The sequence below is a fragment of the Heptranchias perlo genome, chromosome 7 (assembly GCF_035084215.1).
Source record: "Heptranchias perlo isolate sHepPer1 chromosome 7, sHepPer1.hap1, whole genome shotgun sequence".
Lineage (NCBI taxonomy): Eukaryota > Metazoa > Chordata > Chondrichthyes > Hexanchiformes > Hexanchidae > Heptranchias > Heptranchias perlo.
The window spans coordinates 66984640-67008657 of NC_090331.1; the positions used below are offsets into that span (position 1 = coordinate 66984640).

Sequence of the window (24018 nt, forward strand, 5' to 3'; positions counted from 1 at the left end):
GATAAATAGTGTAAATGTTTATATATTTATGTATATATATTCATTGGACAAATAGTGTAAAAGTTTATATATATATATATATATATATATATATATACACACATATACATTTCCATCCCTTCATGATATAACTGATTTGAGTTTCCAATCAGAAAACTTCAGCACACGAGGATTCGGTAAACATTCAGTGAGGAGATGCGTTCAATTAAATGAAAGCTTTTCATCACTGGTGCAAATTGTGGAGAACTGTTACTTTAGGCTAAAGACAAACATATTTAAAGCATTGGGAGCAAATAACATTGGAGGGAGTCTATGATTAGTGCAATTAACAGTTTTTGTCACCATCCTATTTGACGTTAGCTTCTGAAGTAAACTACAAATTAATCCAAATTACCTGGCATATTGTAATAATTGTTTATCAATTTCCATATTTCATATTTACAAATTAAGTAATTCTGAAAGATCATGTGTAATACTGTTATTACAATTGTGCTAAAATATACTTTCTAATCACATTGGTACATTGTAATCAAAACAATGAAGTTGATTTAAATTGTTTTATACAACTGCTATCCAAAAGCCCTCTGTTGCCCCATGGATTGTCTCTTTTTATCTTTGCCTGTTGCCTCCCTCAGTTCAGGTTCTTCATGACCAAACTGCTCCCTGCCTTACATAGAGGCAGCCAAAACTAATGAGACCTGCAAGATGTACAATTATAATGCAATAATTTTTTAAACCCTGCTGAGGATTCAATGGTGGGGGTGGGGGTGGGGGTGAGGGGAGCTTTAATGAAACTGTTCCCTATCCCCAAATTCACACTGACTGATTTGACAGCTGTTTTGTATTTCTGACTCAATTTAAAAATCCTGATTGCACACGATTTATTTCTGTTTGAATCAGAGTCATTAAGCTGATTCAACAAAAAGCTGATTGGAATCGTTCCCATCAGATAATTTTTAATAAAATATAACGAGACTGGTCTGCTCAATCCTAGTGTAACTTAAGAAACCCATTTCATAAATTATATAAATTTATCAGCCAATATAACATTAAATTGTCACATTTATCCACTATTTTGTACATTTGTTCTGTTTGTTATATACCCTGAATAATGTTTTCTAAAAAGATGTTCGATTCAAAGTTGTGATTTTTTTTACGGTGGCGCACACAGCCTTTATATCGGTGCACAAACCCAAATTTATTCCGCACATGGCCGAAAAAAATTAGAGGGAACTTTGGTCGTGCCTGTTTTTGTAGGTGCGAAATGCATGTTGGGGGGGTGGGGGCAATTTCGGGGCACATCTGCCACGACCAATTCCCCCCCAGAAGTCCACAGTTGGCAAATTGGTAGGCGGCGAATTCAGAGCAACTGGGGCATCATGCATGCTCTGTTCAGATTCTCCGGGCCAATGCAGCCTAATCAGCGGTCGATAAAGGTCCTTAAAGGAACTGCTGGAGGCGTCCAACAGTAAGGTAAGCTTCCAATTCTTTTTACTTTCCTCAATTTGGAACCAAGAGGAGCAGGAGTGCTCCTCTTGGCTCCACAGTAATACTGCAGACCACTGCTAGTCTGCGCTCGTCTACCTCTCGTTCATCCCTTCCCAGGACTTACTTGCAAGCTGGCTCACCCCAACCAATTTTGGAAAGGCCTGACTGGCGTCCACAGCAGCTCATTGGTGTGATGGAGTTGAGGCCCAAGGCCCAAGTTCACATGAGCCTTGGGCCTCCATCTTCGGGCGTGCATTCTAGACGTGCCATCTGCTTTGTGCCAGGTATCCAGCCCGAAACCTATTTCTCACCCATAATGTCCATAACAAATACCAGTTACAAAGAAAGAAGAAAGATTTGCATTGATATAGTGCCTATCACAATCTCAGGACATCCCAAAGCACTTTACAAAGCCAATGAAGTACTTTTGAAGTGTAGACACTATTGCAATGTAGTTAAGATGAGAATGTGTTTTTGAAAACTAACTCGTTACTATATATTCTGCCAGTGGGGGGAGCACGTTGCTTAAAATATTTTGAAAGTTTCCACTGGTCAAAGAGCATATTACTGCACATTCCTTTCTGTGAGTGGAAAGCATGTTGTTTAATATTCAGTAACCAGTTGGCCTTCCTAAACTCACTGTCCACTCAATGACTGCAACTTTCAGTTTTCTTTGAACAATGCACTCAATGCTCATTGGTACCAACCAACTGAGTTTCAACAAAGCATTCTATTCTCCTTTGTGGATGCTGAGTTTAATTTTAAGCAGGCACAGGAACTCACTGGCACTTAGTTTTGAAAATATAGTCAAACCTGGTTAATCCAGTGATGAGGAATCTGTAACAAAATTATGCATTCTCAACCTATTTGGACAAACCAGCTCTGACTGTGTCGTCAAATGCCAGTTATGACAATTATTGAAAATCCTAAAACTGCAAAATACTCCATTTAATTTGTACTTACGCTCGTTTTGTTTCAAGTAAGGTTTGGTATGTGGAGATCAGTTCCAGGTAAGACGTGGGAGTCACATAGTTGTATCTCTGAAGCTCTGTATGAAATGTTTCAGACAAATCAATAGTTGAGGTATGAAAACTCTTGCACATATCAATGCAGCACATACGTATTCTGTTTGACATTTCAATGTCCTCCAAAGAGCGTGTTGCCACAGCTTGCAAAGCATCTTCAGGCCAAGACTAAATGAAATAAAATGGTAAGAAATAAATAGAAAACCCCAACTAAACTTTATGAAATATATGCTGAAGTGCAAACTTTATCTCCTATCCAAATTGGTAGAATTTTCTTAAATTACTGCGCAATACATTGGTATCAATGAATTTTTAAAAATCTGTTGATGGTAACATATTTGTTTGCTGCTGAGAAATAACTGGTGAAGATAAAAAAAACTGGCCTAGATATTTGTTGGCGCTGCACCCAATTTACAGGTGTAAAGCGGGAGCCCACATGTCAAATATTGCGGGCGTTATGCACACGTCTGGCCCACGCCAGAAGTCCACTACCCACCATATTGGATCGGGCTTCTCTTGCTCAGCAACTCGTGGTGCTAACAGGCTGCAAAGACCCTTCAGCAGCATGATTTAAAGGCTCATCCAATACATACAGGTTAGTTGCTGGCTTGTCCTTTTCGGCTGCTGATTAACATTTGGGTGTTTTTTGGGCCATTTTTCTAATTTCTATAACTGATTTCTGAACTGAGAAGAAGTTTTTGCTGGTGCTCCACTGCTTTTGGCTGCTTCACTGCAGTCATAGGTGCTCTGGTAGCGCTACCTTTGGGGCTAAAGGGCGAGGGGAAGCCAAGAAGATAGGAGAGAGCAGGAGCAGCTGGGACAAGAGGGAGGAGGAGGGCACTGCATAGGAGGCCATACCCACAGCGCATCTTCAGGGAGCACTTCTTCTGCCTGAACTTCACTGAGAAGCAATGTCTCAGGAGCCTTCGCTTCGCAAACAAGGCTATCACTGAGCTGTATCACCTGCTGCAGCCACAACTCGAGCCTTAAACCAAGGTATGGACAGCACTGCCTGTGGCTGTCAAGGTCACTGTGGCCTTCAACTTCGATGCAACAAGCTCCTTCCAGGCTGCTGTGCTGACATCAGTGACATCTCCCAGTTTGCATTCCACCGTTGTGTCAGGGAGTTCACCGAGGCTCCCAATGCCAGGAGGAACACCTACGTTTCTTTTCCCATGAACAGAGCGAAACAGATTGAGCCAATAACTAGCACGCTAGTGTGGCTGCATACCTGAATCATTTTAATGAGGTCCCAGCACAAATTTCACTTGGTTAATAGGACCACGTGAACAGGCGTGTGTAGCATGCGCTCCACCCCCTGCCCGCCTGTTTTCGGATGCAATTGAATTTCTAAGCCACTTTCCAGCACTTCTCTGTACTAATGAGATCTTTGTTCTTTGAGCCAACGTACTTTGCAAAGTATAAGTTCAACATTTTAAATCACTGGGAATTTCTGAGGTTTTAATATGTTACTTGTACTGCCAGATCAAGCCTAAAATCAGATCTCCAATTAGTAGCATCATCTCCGTAAATTCTTCCCCACTGACTTCAGTAAATCCATGTCTATGGTAGGTTTTATGTTAGTATTATTCAAAGGCAGTCCAATATAAAATGTTGGCCAAATTCATAGCTACTCAGTTCTGCTCAAAGCTGCGACCAATATCTGAAGTCACACCTGCCTTATTACTAATGCCTAATGTATTCTCTGTCCAATGTAGAACATAAAGGAAAACCCACTTGGCGTAGCCTGTCAAAATACTAAATTATGCAGAGTAAGTATGGTGTTCCACATACTTTGAAAGAAATTCAACCTCCACATACAAACAGGAACTTTCATCACTCAACAAAGGAAAATCACCTTAGAATCCTGAATCAAGACACCTTTTAACAGCTGCAGCACTAAAATAGCTACAGAAAATGATAAAAAAGCCCAAAGCCACACCAGGTTGGAAAGATAAGCGTACTCCAAGACGGCCTTCGAGACACACGACAACGCAAAATCGTCGAGCAGAAATTGATAGCCAAGTTCCGCACCCATGAGGACGGCCTCAACCGGGATCTTGGGTTCATGTCACGCTACACGTTACCCCACCAGCGAACAAATGTTATCTGTTTTTAATATAACGGGTCAGTTGCTGTCTTTTCTATGTTTTTACCTCTCTATCTCTCCTTTTTTTTTTTGGTGATTTGTATATTCGGAGACCTTGCAAGTAACACCTGTCTGTCTGCACACTGATTGCCTTGGCAACAGGCAGTTGAAAAAACTGTCTGTAATCACCAAGCATTGTTCTGTGATTTATAAATGCGATTTCATTTCGAGGATTTCATTTCCAACAATGTTCACCTGAGGAAGGAGGAAGCCTCTGAAAGCTTGTGAATTTAAAATAAAATTGCTGGACTATAACTTGGTGTTGTAAAATTGTTTACAGGTTGGAAAGAAGTAGGGGCAGACCTGTGAGATCGTTATAGGTGGAGGTTGAATCGTTTCCACAGAGTACTTCATTATCTCTATATGTGCTTATCCTAATAACCCTCTATTCCATTCCTAACTTTAGTGGTAAAATTCCACTTGTTGATCGATTTAAATTTTCTGTTTTATGCTGTCATTGAGTTTTTTGCTAAAATTATTGCTAGGAGGAATTTCACCCCCGAGATATTTGTACAGCTCTCTTTTAAAGGGGTTAACTCTCACAGCATTATTTAACTGCTCTGTGGGGGAGAAATATTCCAAACCTGTCTTTCTTGAGGCTTGTTAATTTTGTACTGCTGTACTGCTGTCCTTTAGTTCTACATATACAAATAAATAATTGTTTACATCTACAATATCTATTCCTCTCAGCATATTAAAACGTCCATCATAACATCTGTCAGTTTGACACTTTGCCTTAAGGTCATCCACTTTGGATCAAAAAAGGGTACTTTCTAAATGGTAAAAAGTTAAAAACAATGTATGTCCAAAGAGACTTAGGGGTACAGGTACAATAGATCATTGAAGTGTCATGAACAGGTGCAGAAAATAATCAATAAGGCTAATGGAATGCTGGCCTTTATATCTAGAGGACTGGAGTACAAGGGGGCAGAAGTTATGCTGCAGCGATACAAAACCCTGGTTAGACCGCACCTGGAGTACTGTGAGCAGTTATGGGCACCGCACCTTCGGAAGGACATATTGGCCTTGGAAGGAGTGCAGTGTAGGTTTACTAGAATGATACCCGGACTTCAAGGGTTAAGTTACGAGGAGAGATTACACAAATTGGGGTTGTATTCTCTAGAGTTTCGAAGGTTAAGGGGTGATATGATCGAAGTTTATAAAATATTAAGGGGAACAGATAGGGTGGATAGAGAGAAACTGTTTCCGCTGGTTGGGGATTCTAGGAGTAGGAGGCACAGTCTAAAAATTAGAGCCAGACCTTTCAGGAGCGAGATTAGAAAACACTTCTACACACAAAGGGTGGTAGAAGTTTGGAACTCTCTTCCGCAAACAGCAATTGATACTAGCTCAATTGCTAAATTTAAATCTGAGATAGATAGTTTTTTGGCAACCAAAGGTATTCAGGGATTATGGGCCAAAGGCAGGTATATGGAGTTAGATCACAGATCAGCCATGATCTTATCAAATGGCGGAGCAGGCACGAGGGGCTGAATGGCCTACTCCTGTTCCTATGTTCCTAATGTCCCTTTTGCAGGTGGCAGGCTTAAAATTGCACTCAATATTTCAAATGAGCCCTCACCATCTTATCTATACAGAGTTAGAATAGTTTGTTTCAACTTGTATTCGAATGTTCTTCTAACTCATTCTAGTAGATGGTCAGCTTTGTTTGCGTCACTGGCTGGATACTTTCAGTGAACAATCAGTAATCACACCCAGATCCTTTTCCTTTTCCACCTCCACAAATTGACTTCCTCACATCATGAACTGGGTTCCCTGTTCTAGATAAACACATGTTTATCTAGATTGAGGATCATCTGCCATTCCTTAGCCTATGTATTTAATTGTCCCCAATCGGTATGAATACAATCAATCAATCAACTGGCCACATAGCTTGGTATCACCAGAAGATTCCATAATATTATTATAAACACTATAATATTTTATAATATTAGGAGAACATTCTTCAATATTATTTCTAAACAGCAGGAGACCCAGAACAGATTCACCCATTAGCCACCGCACACTTGCCAAAGCAGAAACTTCTGCTTTCTACTGCTAAACCATTTTCATCTAATTAATTTGTTATTAATCTTTTATACGCCTTACATGTGGATCTTTAGCAAATGTCTTTTGAAAATCCAAGTAGAGTCATTTATATCTATTGAATTGACTTCATCTTTCTGCAACAAGTCTGTCCACCTTCTACAAGGCACATCAGGAGTGTGATGGAATAACACCGCTCACCTGGATGGGTGCAGCCGCAACAACACTAAAGAACCTCAATGTCACCCAGGACAGAGCAATTCACTTGATTGGTGCTCCCGTCATCTTGTTCAATATCCACCCCCTCCATCATTGATATACCATGGCTGCCATATTTACCAGCTACAGAATGCACTGCAGCAATTTACCATGGTCACTACATCAGCACACCCATTCCCTGCAATGTCCACCATTGAGAAGAACAAGAGCAGCAATGTTGTGGGAATATCATCACCTCCAAGTTCCCCATCAAGACATACATCATCTTGACTTGTACATACTGTATATCACCGTTCCATCATTGTCACTTGGTCAATACCCTGGAATTTCCTATCTAACAACATTCTAACACCATTGTGGGAGCAAGACTGCAGCGGTTCAAGGAGTAGGCCCACCACCACCTTCTCAGAGCAACTAGAGATGGGCAATAAATGCAGCTTTGCCTGCATTGCCCAAATTCTGAGAACAAATAAAGAAAATCTACCAATTTAGTTACAATAGAATCTTAGTTATCCAACTACCTTAGGATTGCAAGGGTGTCTACAATTCTGGCCAGAACTTCGAAGTATCCGTACTACATATCATTTCCCATAAGCTATTTTGATTTAAAATCATATGCATAATATAACCAGACAACCTACAGTTAGTCGATATTCCAACTAAATGTAATATTGTGATAGCTACAATACATGATACAAGTACAAATATTACCTTGACCTTGAATTATGGTGTGTGAAGATTATCAGCCAAACATAATAAATTCCTTAGTCTGCTATTTTAACAGATCAATTTACCTATTTAAAATAGCATACTAAAAGGATTTTAGTACGAACGTGAAAAGCATTCCTCCGCTAATCTTCCTACAGCATAATTTCAATGATCCTTGTTTGTTAACCTAAGAAGTTGTTTGCAACAAAAGTAACTAACCTTGTACACATTATCCCCTGAGAGTCTGCTTTTCAGTTTTCATTAGTGGGATATAAATATCAATGAAACAATTAGATCAAGTCATTTGGTTTTCCTTTGGTGAATGTGTTTTTTCAGTTACTCTTAATAAATACTGTTATGCTGGGTCAGACAGTGTGGCACTCCTTAGACTATTTGATTAAGGACAGCATAAAAGGCTGCACGAATTGGATTAACCAAAGCTGTTTTCAAATGACTATGGTTTTATAAGTGAAGCATTATCACCCCGCTCACTGGTTCTTTCCCCTATCTCCTGATTGTAGACATGGTGATACACAAAGCATGATTACACCCAGTAGAGCTCAGTATTTGTCTCCTAAGAACCAATAATGAAGCTAGCAGAGCCCAGGTTCAGCAATCTGTAGTCATTCAGCAGACCTTTGCTTCAAAGCTAAATGTTGTCAATTCCATCCGAATGCATCATCTGCAAATTCTGCAAGGTCCCTTTTTAAAAATGTTTGCTCTCTTTAGATGAACAATAGACAGCTTCCTGCAAAAAGGGCTCTTTAGCAATTTCTTCATTAAGTAACTATGTTCATGCTCATGCTCCACCTCTTTTTCAAAATTACAATAGCATTTTCTAACCTCCAGTTCTCAGGTATAGCAGCTGAACATATGGAATTCTTAAAAATATTAACTGGAGTCCTACCTATGTTCTCGCTACTCTTTTGAGGATTCTGGGGTATATAGCATCAGATCCAGGTGCCTTTGATCCACAACATGTCTTATTGGCCTCTATACATTAAGCGTCTCTAAAGCTTGTTCCTGGGAAGCTGTGTCGCCTCCTGCCTTCCACTGCCATGGTGCTGAAAGGGAAGGCCGGTGGCCTCACATGTGCTAGTGTGCTGAGAGGCAGCAGTATCAGGCAGATTGACTCCAGCAATCACCATTCCACTCTATCTGTGTCTCCGCTAATCAAGGAGATGGCTCGTCTAATGGTTGCTATCAGATCCTGAAAGGCCTGAGAGACAGCAGCATGCATTGCGGCCAGCAGGGTCTGGAAGCTGCTATGCAGGGTGCTAACTATTCCCTTCCTTATTGTTGCAGTTTGTGCTTCCGTGGAGATGTTCGTGGTGTCTTTTTAGGTGGAGGTCTGTTCCAGATTTCCAAGGAAGGTGACACACACTGCACTGATGTCTGTAATGAAGAAAAGGCTTCTGTGATGTTCCTGCAAGTGAGAGCTGTGGACTCAAGTGTCACACCTGTCAGTGCCCACACATCAATGGGAATCAGGAGGAAAACTCTCCAGTGGCTGGAATCATACCTAGCACAAAGAAAGATGGTAGTGGTTGTTGGAGGCCAATCATTTCAGCCCCAGGACATCGCTGCAGGAGTTCCTCAGGGCAGTGTCCTAGGCCAAACCATCTTTAGCTGCTTCATCAATGACCTTCCTTCCATCATAAGGTCAGAAATGGGGATGTTCGCTGATAATTGCACAGTGTTCAGTTCCATTCGCAACTCCTCAGATAATGAAGTAGTCCGTGCCCGAATGCAGCAAGACCTGGACAACATCCAGGCTTGACTGATAAGTGGCAAGTAACATTCGCGCCAGACAAGTGCCAGGCAATGACCATCTCTAACAAGAGAGAGTCTAACCACCTCCCCTTGACATTCAACGGCATTACCATTGCCGAATCCCCCACCATCAATATCCTGGGGGTCACCATTGACTAGAAACTTAACTGGACCAGACAGATTAATACTGTGGCTACAAGAGTAGGTCAGAGGCTGGGTATTCTGCAGCGAGTGACTCACCTCCTGATTCCCCAAAGCCTTTCCACCATCTACATGGCACAAGTCAAGAGTGTGATGGAATATTCTCCACTTGCCTGGATAAGTGCAGCTCCAACAACACTCAAGAAGCTCAACACCATCCAAGACAAAGCAGCCCGCTTGATTGGCACCCCATCCACCACCCTAAACATTCACTCCCTTCACCACCGACGCACTGTGGCTGCAGTGTGTACCATCCACAGGATGCAATGCAGCAACTCGCCAAGGCTTCTTCCACAGCACCTCCCAAACTCGCAACCTCTACTACCTAGAACGACAAGGGCAGCAGGCACATGGGAACAACACCCCCTGCACGTTCCCCTCCAAGTCACACACCAGCCTGACTTGGAAATATATCGCAGTTCCTTGATCGTCGCTGGGTCAAAATCCTGGAACTCCCTCCATAACAGCACTGTGGGAGAACCTTCACCACAGAACTGCAACGGTTCAAGAAGGCGGCTCACCACCACCTTCTCAAGGGCAATTAGGGATGGGCAATAAATGCTGGCCTTGCCAGCGACACCCACATCTCATGAACGAATAAAAAAAGTGTTCTCCTGCTTCAATGTAGTTAACTAGTTTTAGTAGCTTGCTAAATACTAAATCTAATTTAGCACCTGGTTCACATGTCATGTTAAGAAGCAGTCGCTGATTATGTTTAGGAAAATGTTTATTTCCGGTTGTTCAGGTCAGTCCACATTACCTCTGACACACTGAAATTTCCCATGATTATTGCATTCCAGTTTCCTGCAGTCTCTCTTATTTGCTTAAACAGATCTGTCTCTCTTTATGGAAATCTTGAGATAGTGATAACAACAGTTGCCAATGGAAAGGAAAATCGTGTGGGTGTAAAATGGGTTGCCAATTCGCTATCACCTGTTTTTCACCCGTGATAAGAGTTAAAATCATCCCCAATGTGTGAGACCATCACAAGAAGGTAGTCTCATAGTGCTTCAGCTTCAAACCTGAAGCAGTACAACTCCTAAAGCAAAGCAAAATTTAAGCATTTCCAAGATAGGCCAGGGTAGTTCATGATAACTTTAAAAACTCCTTTCTGCATCTTTTTAATGTTAACAAAGAATCAATGGGATGGTCTGTCCTTTGTTAATGTTCAAATTTAACTGGCAATCAGATTCCAGTGAGCAGTGGTCTGTGCCACATTTCCCTGTTCACTGGATAATGTGAACCCAGCAGTGGGTCTGCTGGCCCTGCGTGACACTCAATAGGTATTGGAACCTGTACTACAACAATGTCCTGAATAAGCTAAAATGTTGGTGGATTTCCTAATTAAATAGAAGATTGTGTTGCTAGTTTGATATTTCTTCAACTCAAGTTGATTTATTAATTACTTGCCCAACATCAGAACATAGATCAAATAAACATGTGAGCTGAGACACTTACCTGAAACCAATTTATGGTACAGCAGTTGACAAGTGCTGGGAACTTCCTTAGCCTGTTGCGGAAAGCATCTCCAATTGGACTCATTGCTAAAACCACATGTAACTGATTACGACAGCGCTCAATAAACATGTTGAAAAGTGCCAATGGACTCCCGTCAGTCTGCTTTGATCTATCTCTTTGACGGTCAATCTGACGCATACGTTCACAAACCTCCTGTTTCTCATCCACAGCAAAGAGATTTGGCACTTCCCCCGCATTCAGCAAATTGTTGATGTCTTCTAGAAATGACTCTTGTTTAATCTGAGTGTCGGTAAATAAAAAAACACCTTGCATCTCGCCTTCAGTAGATTTTCGGAATATTAGTTTTAAATCTTCTCGCCATTCACTAGAGCCATAACCCTTGGAAATTTCCACTTGAAACAGAATGTCATCAGCCATATGTGATGCAAGTCGGGTTAGTGACTGACGACCACTGCCTCCAACTCCCACCAAAAGGGCATGGCTACGGGGCTGCTTTAGAATACGGGAAATTCGACAGACATGCTCAATTGCAAATCTAAATACAACCAGGTTCATAGGTTTTTTACTAAGGTTATTGAACTCATCCAAATGACTCTCAACCACTTTTCGTAACATGGTGCTATCAAAGATTTCTCTATAGCCCTTGTCTTCACCTTTAGGGTCACTGAAATCACAGAACATAAGGCTGCGAAGTTCATCTTCCATCACTTTGCCATCACCATTAAAGTCAAGGTGTATGAAGAGTTCATAAAAGTTTTCCTCCATCTGACTCTCCATCACTTCTTGGAGACAGTCAACAAGCCATGTTCGATCTGCATCATCCACCAAACGATCATAATAGACTCGTAAAACCTGCATTTCAGACAGAAAAAAATTATAATTAATTTTGAATGAATGTGAGAGCAATAAAAATAAAAACAAAGGCTTGCATTTATGTAGTACCTTTTACATCTTCAAGCCCAAAGCACTTCATAAGCAACAAATTACTTTTGAAGTGTAATCTCTGTTGGTTTTGTAGGCAAATGTGGCAGCCAAACAGGCATAGCAACGTCCTACAACCAGCAATGACAGATATTGTGCGCAGGAGCCTGTAGGGTCACTTGGGTACAATGGGTACAATGAATAATGTCCTGGACTTTGAGGAAGCCAGCCATTTGAAAAAGGTGCCATGCGCTCTTATAGTTCCTGGCTCTCCTGGGAAATGTGACAAAGTTCCTTGCTCTAGCAAGCAAAACAACAGTCACCTGCTTGACAAACCTACACACTGTATTTCAAATGATATTTCTGATGTCCCCTGCGGCACACTGGAATGAGATTGAGGCATAAAAGTTGTGTGGTGTGGTGTGGTGGCCTCGGTAGCTATTGGCAGCGATGTGCCTATACTGGATTTGGTTGGTGGCCAGGCACAACTCTGTCAAATCCTCTCTGGTGAACTACATTCTACAAAGACCGTTCCTTTGACAATTCAGGTAAGTGCGCCTATGCCTGTATATTCAGGTTCAATTCTGTTGCAGCCTCACCTGCCTGGCATCCCTTCTTTGTTTCCTCCTATTCTTCCTCCACAAAATGTAAGTAGAAAGGTTTGGAATACTCATGGCCTAAACTTTAATGGCAGTACTAAACCCTTGGCACAATCATTGCAACATAAAGAGGATTAAAAAAAAACGCCCAAAGAAAACAAAAATACTGATGTACTGCAGACTCCAAAAATACAAATACAAATTAATCTGTTCTCTTTTAAATTCTCATTGCTTTAAAGACAGAATCTAGACAGATAAGTGAAACTTTGCATTCAAAATTTTGCATTGCTTGCTTATTTTGTGACATGTGAATGGTTGCAGCAACTGAATCATGTGTATCGGTGTGTATCTGAGCAGGTACACAAAACCAAGCGCAGCAGAAAAAGGGAACGAACGAGAAAGAAAAGATAAACATTTTTGTGTCTGCATGAATGTATGATCATAGCATTCCAAATTGTCTTCTGTGTGCTCTGTGTTAAACATGTAGCATTATCGATCATGTGGTTAGCAGCAACTAATCAGATCTGAGAATTACATTCCACGACACTTCCGCAACAAAAACTGTAAATTTAATCAAGGTAGAATAACTAGCCATTTTAAAAAATGCAACTGAAGTTCAACTTAGCTGAATAATTGCAGTTAAAAATTCAAGTTCTAACTGAAATTTTAACTAATTTTAACTGCTGAGGCTTACTCAATTCCAATATTTTTTTAAATTTTGCTTGTGAACATGTCACAGGATATCAACTAGTTTAATTAAAATTCAACGTGAGCGAGGTGAAATTTCTTCTTCATGTCAAGATTTTAAAGTTTTAGCTTTGTCGCAGTAAGTAATGAGAATGGGAGCAGAAAGTTGCAAAGGGACATCGATAGATTAAACGAGTTGGCAAAACTGTGGCAGATGGAGTTCAATGTGGGGAAATGTGAGGCCATCCGCTTTGGACCTAAGAAAGATAGATCAAAGTTTTTTCTAAATGATGAGAAGCAAGGAACTGTGGAGGAGCAGAGAGATCCAGGGATCCAGGGATCCAAGTGAGAAATCACTAAAAGTTAGTGGACAGAAAAATAATTTAAAAGGCTAATGGAATTTTAGCCTTTATCTCAAGGGGCTGGAATAAAAAGAGGTGGAAGTTATGCTACAGTTGTATAAAGCTCTGGCTTGACCACATCTAGAGTACTGCGTTCAGTTCTGGGCACCACACCTCAGGAAGGATATATTGACCTTGGAGGGATAGCTGCGCAGATTCACCAAAATGATCCGATGTTAAAAGGGTTAACTTATGAGGACAGATTGCATAGACTAGACTCGTATTCCCTTGAGTTTAGAAGATTAAGGGATGATCTAATTGAGGTGTTTAAGATGATTAAAGAATTCAATCGGGTAGAGAGAAACTATTTCCTCTGATGGGGGAGTCCAGAACAAGGGGGGGGATAACCTTAAAATTAGAGCTAGGCCATTCAGGGATGGTCTCAGGAAGCAAGCCCAGCTGCGCTGTTGAGTGGTTGCTCACCAGCAGGGGGTCCCAATATCACGAGTGGCTAGCACCACTTAAAGGCAGCCTACACCTCTTATTTACAAAATATAAGATACGGATCCACACAGACTCTGAACAGAGATCAGACATCGCACAAGTAAAGCACAGATGCAGGTCCCATCCCTATGATTACAAACTGTTGAGTTATTTTAAAACATTGAATAAAGGTTGTGCACTACTAAATCCCACATCCTCCAATCGGCATCCCAGATCCCACCAATCTGCCCATCTGAGTTTGTACCGGGCCTGCACCAAGGTTCTCTGATGATACACGGGAGGCCTTGGTGCAAGAGATGGACAGAAGCAGGGGCATCCTATATCCGCAGGGGGGGGACAAGAGGCCCTCCAGACATATACTCCCAAGGCAGTGGGAGGCAGTGGGGAACGAAGTCAATGCCAGGCGTATAGCACCACGAACATGGATGCAGTGGTGGAAGAAGTTCAAAGCTTTGACATGAGTGGTCACGGTGAGTGAGGTCAACTGTCAAGTGGCATCTCCCACCAATTGCACCACTAGCCGCATCCACTGCTGCATGAACTACACCCCCAACACCCACCTACCAACAAACTCTTTCAATCAGTACTCAACTCTTCCAATCAAATCAGCTCACAGGTCACAAATACGGGCAGCTAATCAACCATGACAGGCACATCACCCAAACATCTTGCAGGACACTCACCGACACACGTCCCACTTTCTTGCAGGAGAAGGTGGCAGTGGCTCCATGGAACATGAACCTGCTGTCCTCTCTCAGGATGACAACATTCCTGTCCCACGCCTGCCACTCCATCATTGTCTTTACTGTTGCCTGTCAATTAGCCTGCCCACTTCCTGTAGAGAACTGAACTTTATTATAGGAATATAGGAAGATAGGAACAGGAGTAGGCCATTTACCCCCTGAGCCTGTTCAATGAAATAATAGTTGATCTGTGACATAACTCCATGCCTTAGCCCCATATCACTTACTATCTTTGGTTAACAAAAATCTATCAATCTCAGATTTAAAATTTACAATTGAGCTAGCATCAACTGCTGGTTTTTTTTATTCATTCATGGGATGTGGGTGTCGCTGGCAAGGCCAGCATTTATTGCCCATCCCTAATTGCCCTTGAGAAGGTGGCGGTGAGCCACCTTCTTGAACCGCTGCAGTCCGTATGGTGAAGGTTCTCCCACAGTGCTGTTAGAAAGGGAGTTCCAGGATTTTGACCCAGCGACGATCAAGGAACGGCAATATATTTCCAAGTCAGGATGGTATATGACTTGCAGGGGAATGTGCAGGTGGTGTTGTTCCCATGTGCCTGCTGTCCTTGTCCTTCTGGGTGGTAGAGGTCGCAGGTTTGGAAGGTGCTGTCGAAGAAGCCTTGGTGAGTTGTTGCAGTGCATCCTGTGGATGGTACACACTGCAGCCACGGTGCATCGGTGGTGAAGGGAATGAATGTTTAGGGTGGTAGATGGGGTGCCAATCAAGCGGGCTGCTTTGTCCTGGATGGTGTCGAGCTTCTTGAGTGTTGTTGGAGCAGCACTCATCCAGGCAAGTGGAGAGTATTCCATCACACTCCTGACTTGTGCCTTGTTGATGGTGGAAAGGCTTTGGGGAGTCAGGAGGTGAGTTACTCGCCGCAGAATACCCAGCCTCTGACCTGCTCTTGTAGCCACAGTATTTATGTGGCTGGTCCAGTTAAGTTTCTGGTCAATGGTAACCCCCAGGATATTGATGGTGGGGGATTCGGCGATGGTGAGGCTGTTGAATGTCAGGGGGAGGTGGTTAGACTCTCTCTTGTTGGAGATGGTCATTGCCTGGCACTTGTCTGGCGCGAATGTTACTTGCCACTTATTAGCCCAAGCCTGGATGTTGTCCAGGTCTTGCTGTATGCTTCATTATCTGAGGAGTTGCGAATGGAACTGAACACTGTGCAACCATCAGCGAACATCCCCATTTCTGAACTTATGATGAAGGGAAGCTCATTGATGAAGCAGCTGAAGATGGTTTGGCCTAGGACACTGCCCTGAGGAACTCATGCAGCAATGTCCTGGGGCTGAGATGATTGGCCTCCAACAACCACTACCATCTTCCTTTGTGCTAGGTATGACTCCAGCCACTGGAGAGATTTCCCCGATTCCCATTGACTTCAATTTTACTAGAGCTCCTTGGTGCCACACTCGGTCAAATGCTGCCTTGATATCAAGGGCAGTCACTCTCACCTCACCTCTGGAATTCAGCTCTTTTGTCCATATTTGGACCAAGGCTTTAATGAGGTCTGGAGCCGAGTGGTCCTGGCCGAACCCAAACTGAGCATCGGTGAGTAAGTGCCGCTTGATAGCACTGTCGACGACACTTTCCATCACTTTGCTGATGATTGAGAGTAGACTGACGGGGTGGTAATTGGCCGGATTGGATTTGTCCTGCTTTTTGTGAACAGGACATACCTGAGCAATTTTCCACAGTCGGGTAGATGCCAGTGTTGTAGCTGAACTGGAACAGCTTGGCTAGAGGCGCAGCTAGTTCTGGAGCACAAGTCTTCAACGCTACAGTCAGGATGTTGACAGGGCCCATAGCCTTTGTTGTATCCTCTGCACTCAGCCGTTTCTTGATATCATATGGAGTGAATCGAATTGGCTGAAGACTGGCTTCTGTGATGGTAGGGATATTGGGAGGAGGCCAAAGAGCGGAAGAGCATTTCAAACTTCTACCACACTTTGCATGTAGAAGCGTTACCTAACTTCACTCCTGAAAGTCCTGGCTCTAATTTTTAGGCTATGTCCCCTAGTCCTAGAATTCAAGTATAGGAGACATCCAAAAACAGTATAAATACATCAGCAGCCAGAAGCAATAATCCAGCAACTAACCTGTAACTCCTGCATGATCCCTTTAAATAGAGCATGTGGGGGGCCCTCAATGCTGTCCAAGACCTGTTCAGCAGTGTGAGGTCAAGACAGTGCGTTGGCTGGAGCATTGAGTTCCAAAATTGCATTTAAATCAGCCTTGCACACTGATCTACCGCATATTATCCCTACTTTACATGCTGCCGGCGTTCACGTGCGCAAATGCCTTTACCAAGATGGCATCCAATGCACGCCACGCTATAAGAGTGCACGTGCATTCCGGATGCTATTTTGGGTCCTTAGGAGGCTGCTGCGTGGCCCAATTTAGTCCCCAAAGAGACTGCAAAGGGATAGTGATGGGTTAAGTGAGTGGGCAAGAAGGTGGCAGGTGGAGTATAATATGGGGAAATGTGAGGTTATTCACTTTGGTAGGAGGACTAGAAAAACAGAATATTTTTTAAATGGTGAGAAACTATTAAACGTTGATGTTCAGAGGGACTTGGGTGTCCTTGTACACGAAACACAGAAAGTTAACTTACAGGTACAGCAAGCAATTAGGAAGGCAAATGGTATGTTGGCATTTATTGCAAGGGGGTTGGAGTACAAGCATAAGGAAGTCTTGCTGCATTTGTACAGGCTCTGGTGAGACCTCACTTGGAGTACTGAGTACAGTTTTAGTCTCCTTACTTAAGAAAGGATATACTTGCCTTAGAGGCGGTGCAACGAAGGTTCACTAGATTGATTCCTAGGATGAGAGGGTTGTTCTATGAGGAGAGATTGAGTAGAATGGGCCTATACTCTCTGGCATTTAGATGAATGAGAGGTGATCTCATTGAAACATATAAGATTCTGAGAGGGCTTGACAGGGTAGATGCTGAGCGGCTGTTTCCCATGACTGGACAGTCTAGAACTAGGGGGCATAGTCTCAGGATAAGGGGTCGGACATTTAGGACTGAGATGAGGAAGAACTTCTTCACTCAGAGGGTTGTGAATCTTTAGAATTCTCTACTCCAGAGGGCTGTGGATGCTCAGTCGTTGAGTATATTCAAGACTGAGATCGATAGATTTTTGGACTGTAAGGAAATCAAGGGATATGGGGATCAGGCGGGAAAATGGAGTGGAGGTCGAAGATCAGCCATGATATTATTGAATGGAAGAGCAGGCTCAAGAGGCTGTACGACCTACTCCTGCTCCCATTTCTTATGTTCTTAAATGGAGTTGAGGTACACATCAGCCATGACCTTGTTGAATGGCGGACAGGCCGGAGAGGCTGAATGGCCTTCTCTGGTTCCTATGTTGAGGCAATAAAATTTGTTGATTAAGAAAATAACACAATTTTACTATGGTTGACAAAATACTAGTGGAAGGTTTTCTGATCAAGTTACATCGAAACTACAGCACAAAAGCAAGCCATTCGGCCCAACTGATCTATGCCGGCATTTATGCTCCACATGAGCCTCCTCCCTCCCTTCTTCATCTAATACTATCAGGGTACCTTTCGAGTCCTTTCTCACTCATGTGCTTATCTAGCTTCTCCTCAAATGCATCTATGCTATTTGCCTCAACTACTATTTGTGGTAGCGCATTCCACATTCTAACCATTCTTTGGGTAAAGAAGTTTCTCCTGAATTCCCTACTGGATTTATTAGCGGCAATTTAATATTTATGACCTCTAGTTTTGGACTCCCTCACAAGTGGAAACATTTTCTCTACGTCTACCCTATCAAACCCTATCATTGTGTTAAAGACCTCTATCAGGTCACCCCTCAGCCTTCCCTTTTCTAGGCAAAAGAGCCCCACCTTGTTCAGCCTTTCCTCTCAGTTCTGGTATCATCCTTGTGAATCTTTTTTGCACTCTCTCCAGGGCCTCCATATCCTTTCAATAATATGAAGACCAGAACTGTGCACAATACTCCAAGTGTGGTCTAACCAAGGTTCTATACAAGTTTAACATAACTTCTTTACTTTTTAATTCTATCCCTCGAGGAACGAACCCGAGTGCTTGATTTGACTTTTTATAGCCTTATTAACCTGCGTCACTACTTTTAGTGATTTGTTTATCTGTACCCCAGATCTCTTTGCTCCTCTATCCCATTTAGTCTCTTGTTATCCAAGCAGTATGTGGCCTCCTTATTCTTCCTACCAAAATGCATCACCTCACACTTACCTATATTGAAATTTATTTGCCAATTATACACCCATTCTGCAAGTTTATTAATATCCTCTAGCATTTTGATATATTCTTCCTTTGTATTAACTACACCCCCCAATTTGGTGTCATCTGCAAATTTTGAAATTGTACTTCCAATTCCCAAATCCAAATCGTTAATGTAAATTATGAACAACAGTGGTCCCAGCATCAATCCCTGTGGAACACCACTTCTCACCTTTTACCAGTCTGAGTAGCTACCCTTAACCCCTACTCTCTGCTTTCTGTTCTGTAGCCAACTTGCTATTCATTCTGCTACCTGTCCCCTGACTCCACATGCTCTGAGCTTAGCCATGAGTCTGCAGTGCAGTACCTTTTGAAAATCGAAATATATTACATCTACTACATTATCCTTGTCTACTCTTTGTTACTTCTTCAAAGAATTCAATAAGGTTGGTCGAGCATGACTTTCCCTTCTGAAATCCATGCTGACTACCCTTTATTATATTTTCATTCTCTAGTTGTCTTTCTATTATATCTTTGAGTAAAGATTCCATTATCTTTCCTACCACCGATGTTGAGCTAACTGGTCTATCGTTCCCTGGACTTGTTCTATCTCCCTTTTTAAATATAGGAACAATATTAGCTGTCCGCCAGTCCTATGGCACTATTCCCTATTCTAATGAATTGTTATATATGTAATACTTAATATTTGTCATCATAATTTCCTTCTGTGCCAGCAACATATCAGCAAGTGTTTGTTACTTTCACTGAAAATTAGATCAATATTAAACAGACCTAGCCCCACTAACACTTGTAAATAAAGATTTCACCTCATGAACCCAGAGGCGTTTGATCACAGCTGGAGTTGCTGATGTCTCCGGACTTGAAAGACACACCCCCTGAATAACACGGGAAAAATCCCGCAGGTTAAACAGATAGTGAGACTTCGTCGGTGTTGGGAGGAGATTGCTCATTGCTTCCTTGTAAACAGTCAAAGTGGCATTAATGATCTGTGGAGTCAGAGCTTCAAATTCCGGTGCGAAAGTGAACCTAAATAAAAACACAATAAATGCAATCAAAATTAAAGTATTATTTTAATAGGAGAGCCACAGTTTTTATTATTCATAAAAAGACAAATACACACTTTTAATAGCCAGAAGTACCAGCAATCTCATTATAATTCAGTTGCAGATATTTTCAACTATATTATTAGATATAAACAAGTGGTACTATAGCCCTACAACGACATTTAGATATGCATGTTTAGGAAAATACAAAGGAATAACTTTTCTACATGGAAACTCAAAACCAGCAATCAGTGGAGTAGTAAATTATTTCCCTGCTTCTTTACAATTGATTTCTACAGGTCAAGGGAATGTCAAGCTTTGCTGTGGTCACAGTTGAGTGCTAGGTGCTGATTTAATGTTACCTTGATTACTGCAGTTTATCACAAAAAATTCTTATTACAATTCACTAAATACATGATTCAAATTTATACATTCAATTTGTTTATGGGCAGCTGTAAAAGACAGTCTAAACAGGAATAAGAGCTGAAAAATGCATCCTGCCACTATAGATCTTATAGAACATAGCTTTTCCTACAACATTTTGAATGTTACAACACACATGAAATACCACAATTCCTAATACTAATATCACAACATCTACTACAATTTTATGAATCTTCCCTAAATGTCATCAAATAAGACTGCCACAAAGCCCACTTCTACCATAATTCAATAGCAGGACTTACTTCCATTATTAACCACCGTCAAATATCAAATAACAAGTCTCTTGCAATTCCCAAAATTATTTGGTGTTCAAAAATAGAATCACAAGTTACTTTATAGATAGACACTACATTCCAAGTCCAAATGCTACATGTCCCAAGTCTAACTTTCATACTGCAACCTCTCGTTCCCCTCTTACCTTTCGAGATTTAAAGATCACCATGAACAGACAAAAATATTACAAACTTTGAGGAGAGGGGTGTATCTGTCCTTTAACTTATGTAGTGCCCTTTACATTTGGGTTTCTCAGTATCCATTCCATAGTGATCTTGGGAAAAGTACTTTTTTATCTTGCACCCAATAATTTGCATTTACACATTTACAATTTCTAGTTGGTTCCACACCTCTAACACAAGCTTGGGATACAGGCTTTCGCACAATATCTGGAAGGTGTACAATAAGTTAAAAAGAAAATAATTAAAAAGTACAAATGTGCACAACACAGCATAAAGTTATTAAATTAGGTTAGAGTGGCCAGAGAAAGACTCTCTATTCTCATATCAATGCAGCAGAGATCTAAAAGGCAAAAGACCTGTGAATTGAACTTGTGTACCATAACACCACATTGCTGTACCTTCCCTGGTAAAGGGACTTGGGAGTTTTCAAAATACAAGTTAAATACCTCCATATGGATTTTAAAGCCAAGTCACAAAGTTATCAGGAGGGATTAAGGCACTGTTTGAGCTCGCCAGTGTCTTGGTTAAATTTAGAGATGAAGTGGATGTTTGGCGCATTAGTAATGCTGGAACAGCTTTGGCAATTTTATTTGCAAGGAAAGTTGTGCGGAAGCCAATTCCGCCCGACTTCCGCATTTAAACGGCTTGCCCCAAGTTTCCTCACGCATCTGCAGCTCTCCCACGACTTGGCCTTATTTCAGTATATCAAAGTGAGAGCCAGTGGTGAAGGACCTCAGAGTTTCCTAAAGCTGAACTGCTGCTGTGCCAGGGGTAAGTTAGACACAGTTCAGTGATCAGCTGTTCAAGGTAGAAGCGAGGTGTTCCTGAAACAGAAGAGACTGAAGATCTTTAAATTCTGATTTCTACAGGTAGGAAATGATTTTTTTAAGCAGTTTTTTTTTCTATTCTGCTCAGATACCTGCATTTGATTCTGACTGCTTCTCACAGGATCAGACCACTGACAGATTTTCAGGCCCAGCACAACAATCCCCCCATGCCTACCCACCATCAGGGCTTCTTAGGAGCAGGTATGGTATTCCCTATGGGCACCTATTCTTGTGCTTCTTCTGGGTGCCACCTGAGGGTCAAGGTCGCAGAAGATGGTAGGCTGCTCATGCTGTACAGAAGGGTCATGTGATTGAGGTGGCCCTTGTCTCATGGCAGCTGGCTCCTGGCATGGTGCTGATGCTAATTGCATCTCTGGAGGGTTCTCTTGAGCTGCCTGGTCTCACCTGCCACCTTCCACTGGCATGATGCTATGAGGAAGCCGGATAGAGGCTTGGCATGTGCTGCTGTCCTGAGGGACAGTAGTATCATGTAGCTGAGACTCCAACGTGGCTTGGTCCTTATTGTCCTCTTCACCGTCACCTTCCTCGTCTTGTGGCGCCTGTTCCTGCGATCAATCTGCAGGAAAGAAGGGTAGAAGCCAAAAATGGGTGAGCATCACCCTCTCGGGATTAAGGAGACAGAGAAGGAAGTGGAAGGTTGTGTCTGTGTGGTGCTTCAAAGGGATGTCAGAGCAATAATGCTCGTGCAGATCTCAGTCAGTAAGCTGGTGCTGGCTAGATGCCACCAACTTCACGATCTCCTACGGCAAGAATTGAGTGCCTCTCCAGGAGCTGCATGGCCTTGTCCTCGAAGTAGGCGAGGTACTTATAGTTGGTGAAGCCCCCTCCAGTGTCCTGCATGTGTTGGGCACTGTGCACCAATATGTCCTGGAAGACGAAAGAACGAATAAGGGTAAGACGAGCAATTTTTGGAGTTTGCGTCAATTGGCATGGGAGAGGTAAAGTATGAGATGTGGGGGTATGAGGCTGTTAAAGGGGTTTTAGAGTTGTCCATGTAAGTAATTATTGTGAGGGGAGCTGTGTAACCATAGCGGAAGATGCAGAGTTGGAGCCCCTCTTGACCAGAAAGCATTATAGAGGGTTAGTTTTGGACGTGTTGTTTTAAGAGGGTGAAGAGGGTGGGCAAGGAAGAAAAGAGAGAGGCATTTTACATTGCCTGCCCTGCTGAGGATGTGGAATTTCTTGCGACACTGATCTGCAGTCCGGGAGTGAGGAACTTGGCACTCAGTGCCTGTGCCACCTTTCTCTTGTGGCACAAGTGATAATCCTGGGAAACCTGATGGCACACACACCAAGGAGTCCGTATGTTCTGCTTGCAGTGTCCTCCAAGATGGCTTGGAATTCTGAATGAGAAGTTGTGCATTCTGCTCCTCTGGCTTGGTGACATGACCTGCTGATCTCTAGGCTCAGATGTTCATAATTCCATCCATATGTAATAAAAATATTGGTAAGGCATTCAGTGAAATAATTTAAGAGAAATGAAAGAGCCAAACACTGTTCCTGTTTTATCTGCTTGTCCCCCAATGTGCTACGGAAGTGTGAAGACTGAATAGTACATTTAAAATGCTTCACAGAAGTTTCCTCCTGGTTCAGCTACTTACACTAGTTTTACACCAGTTTTCCATGAATGCCTGCATCGATGGGTATGCAAATAAGCCAACCCAGGAAACTCGTGTATCTCCCTCTTGAGGTCACCAGCGGATGCTACTTTTTTTTTTAAAAGGTACTACAGCGGTTTGTCATTTCAAGAAAACTCCAGGCCAAATAGTGAAAGCAAGAGAGAGAAAAAAAAAGAGAACACCATATGTAACAGCATCTCCCCATGTCAATCTAAACCTTTCCTATGCTGAGATTTTTGAAGAACTGAGATAGATAAGGCTGAAGGTTATGTAAAAGTGATTGAAATTTCTGCCAGTTCATTCCAACATTTAAGTCTTTAAACACTGTAATATACCTTATGCCAAACTGCCAGTCAAGGATCCGAGAGAAAATGGTGTACATAGTTGTGTCATCAAAGTCGTTAATAGTCACAGTGTTAAAGTGCCTCATGAATCGAGGTGTAATTGGGTTTCGGCCACCACCTAA

At 42.2% G+C, this 24018-nt stretch overlaps 1 protein-coding gene across 1 annotated transcript in view; it reads right to left on the reverse strand.

Moving 5' to 3' along the window:
* The window catches only part of dnah7 (dynein, axonemal, heavy chain 7), a 338773-nt gene that overhangs the window by 159488 nt on the left and 155267 nt on the right, over window positions 1-24018 (reverse strand). Inside the window, 4 exon segments of the mRNA XM_067987762.1 lie at window positions 2452-2681; window positions 11068-11940; window positions 19950-20169; window positions 23888-24014. Coding sequence (XP_067843863.1) covers window positions 2452-2681; window positions 11068-11940; window positions 19950-20169; window positions 23888-24014 — 1450 coding nt within the window.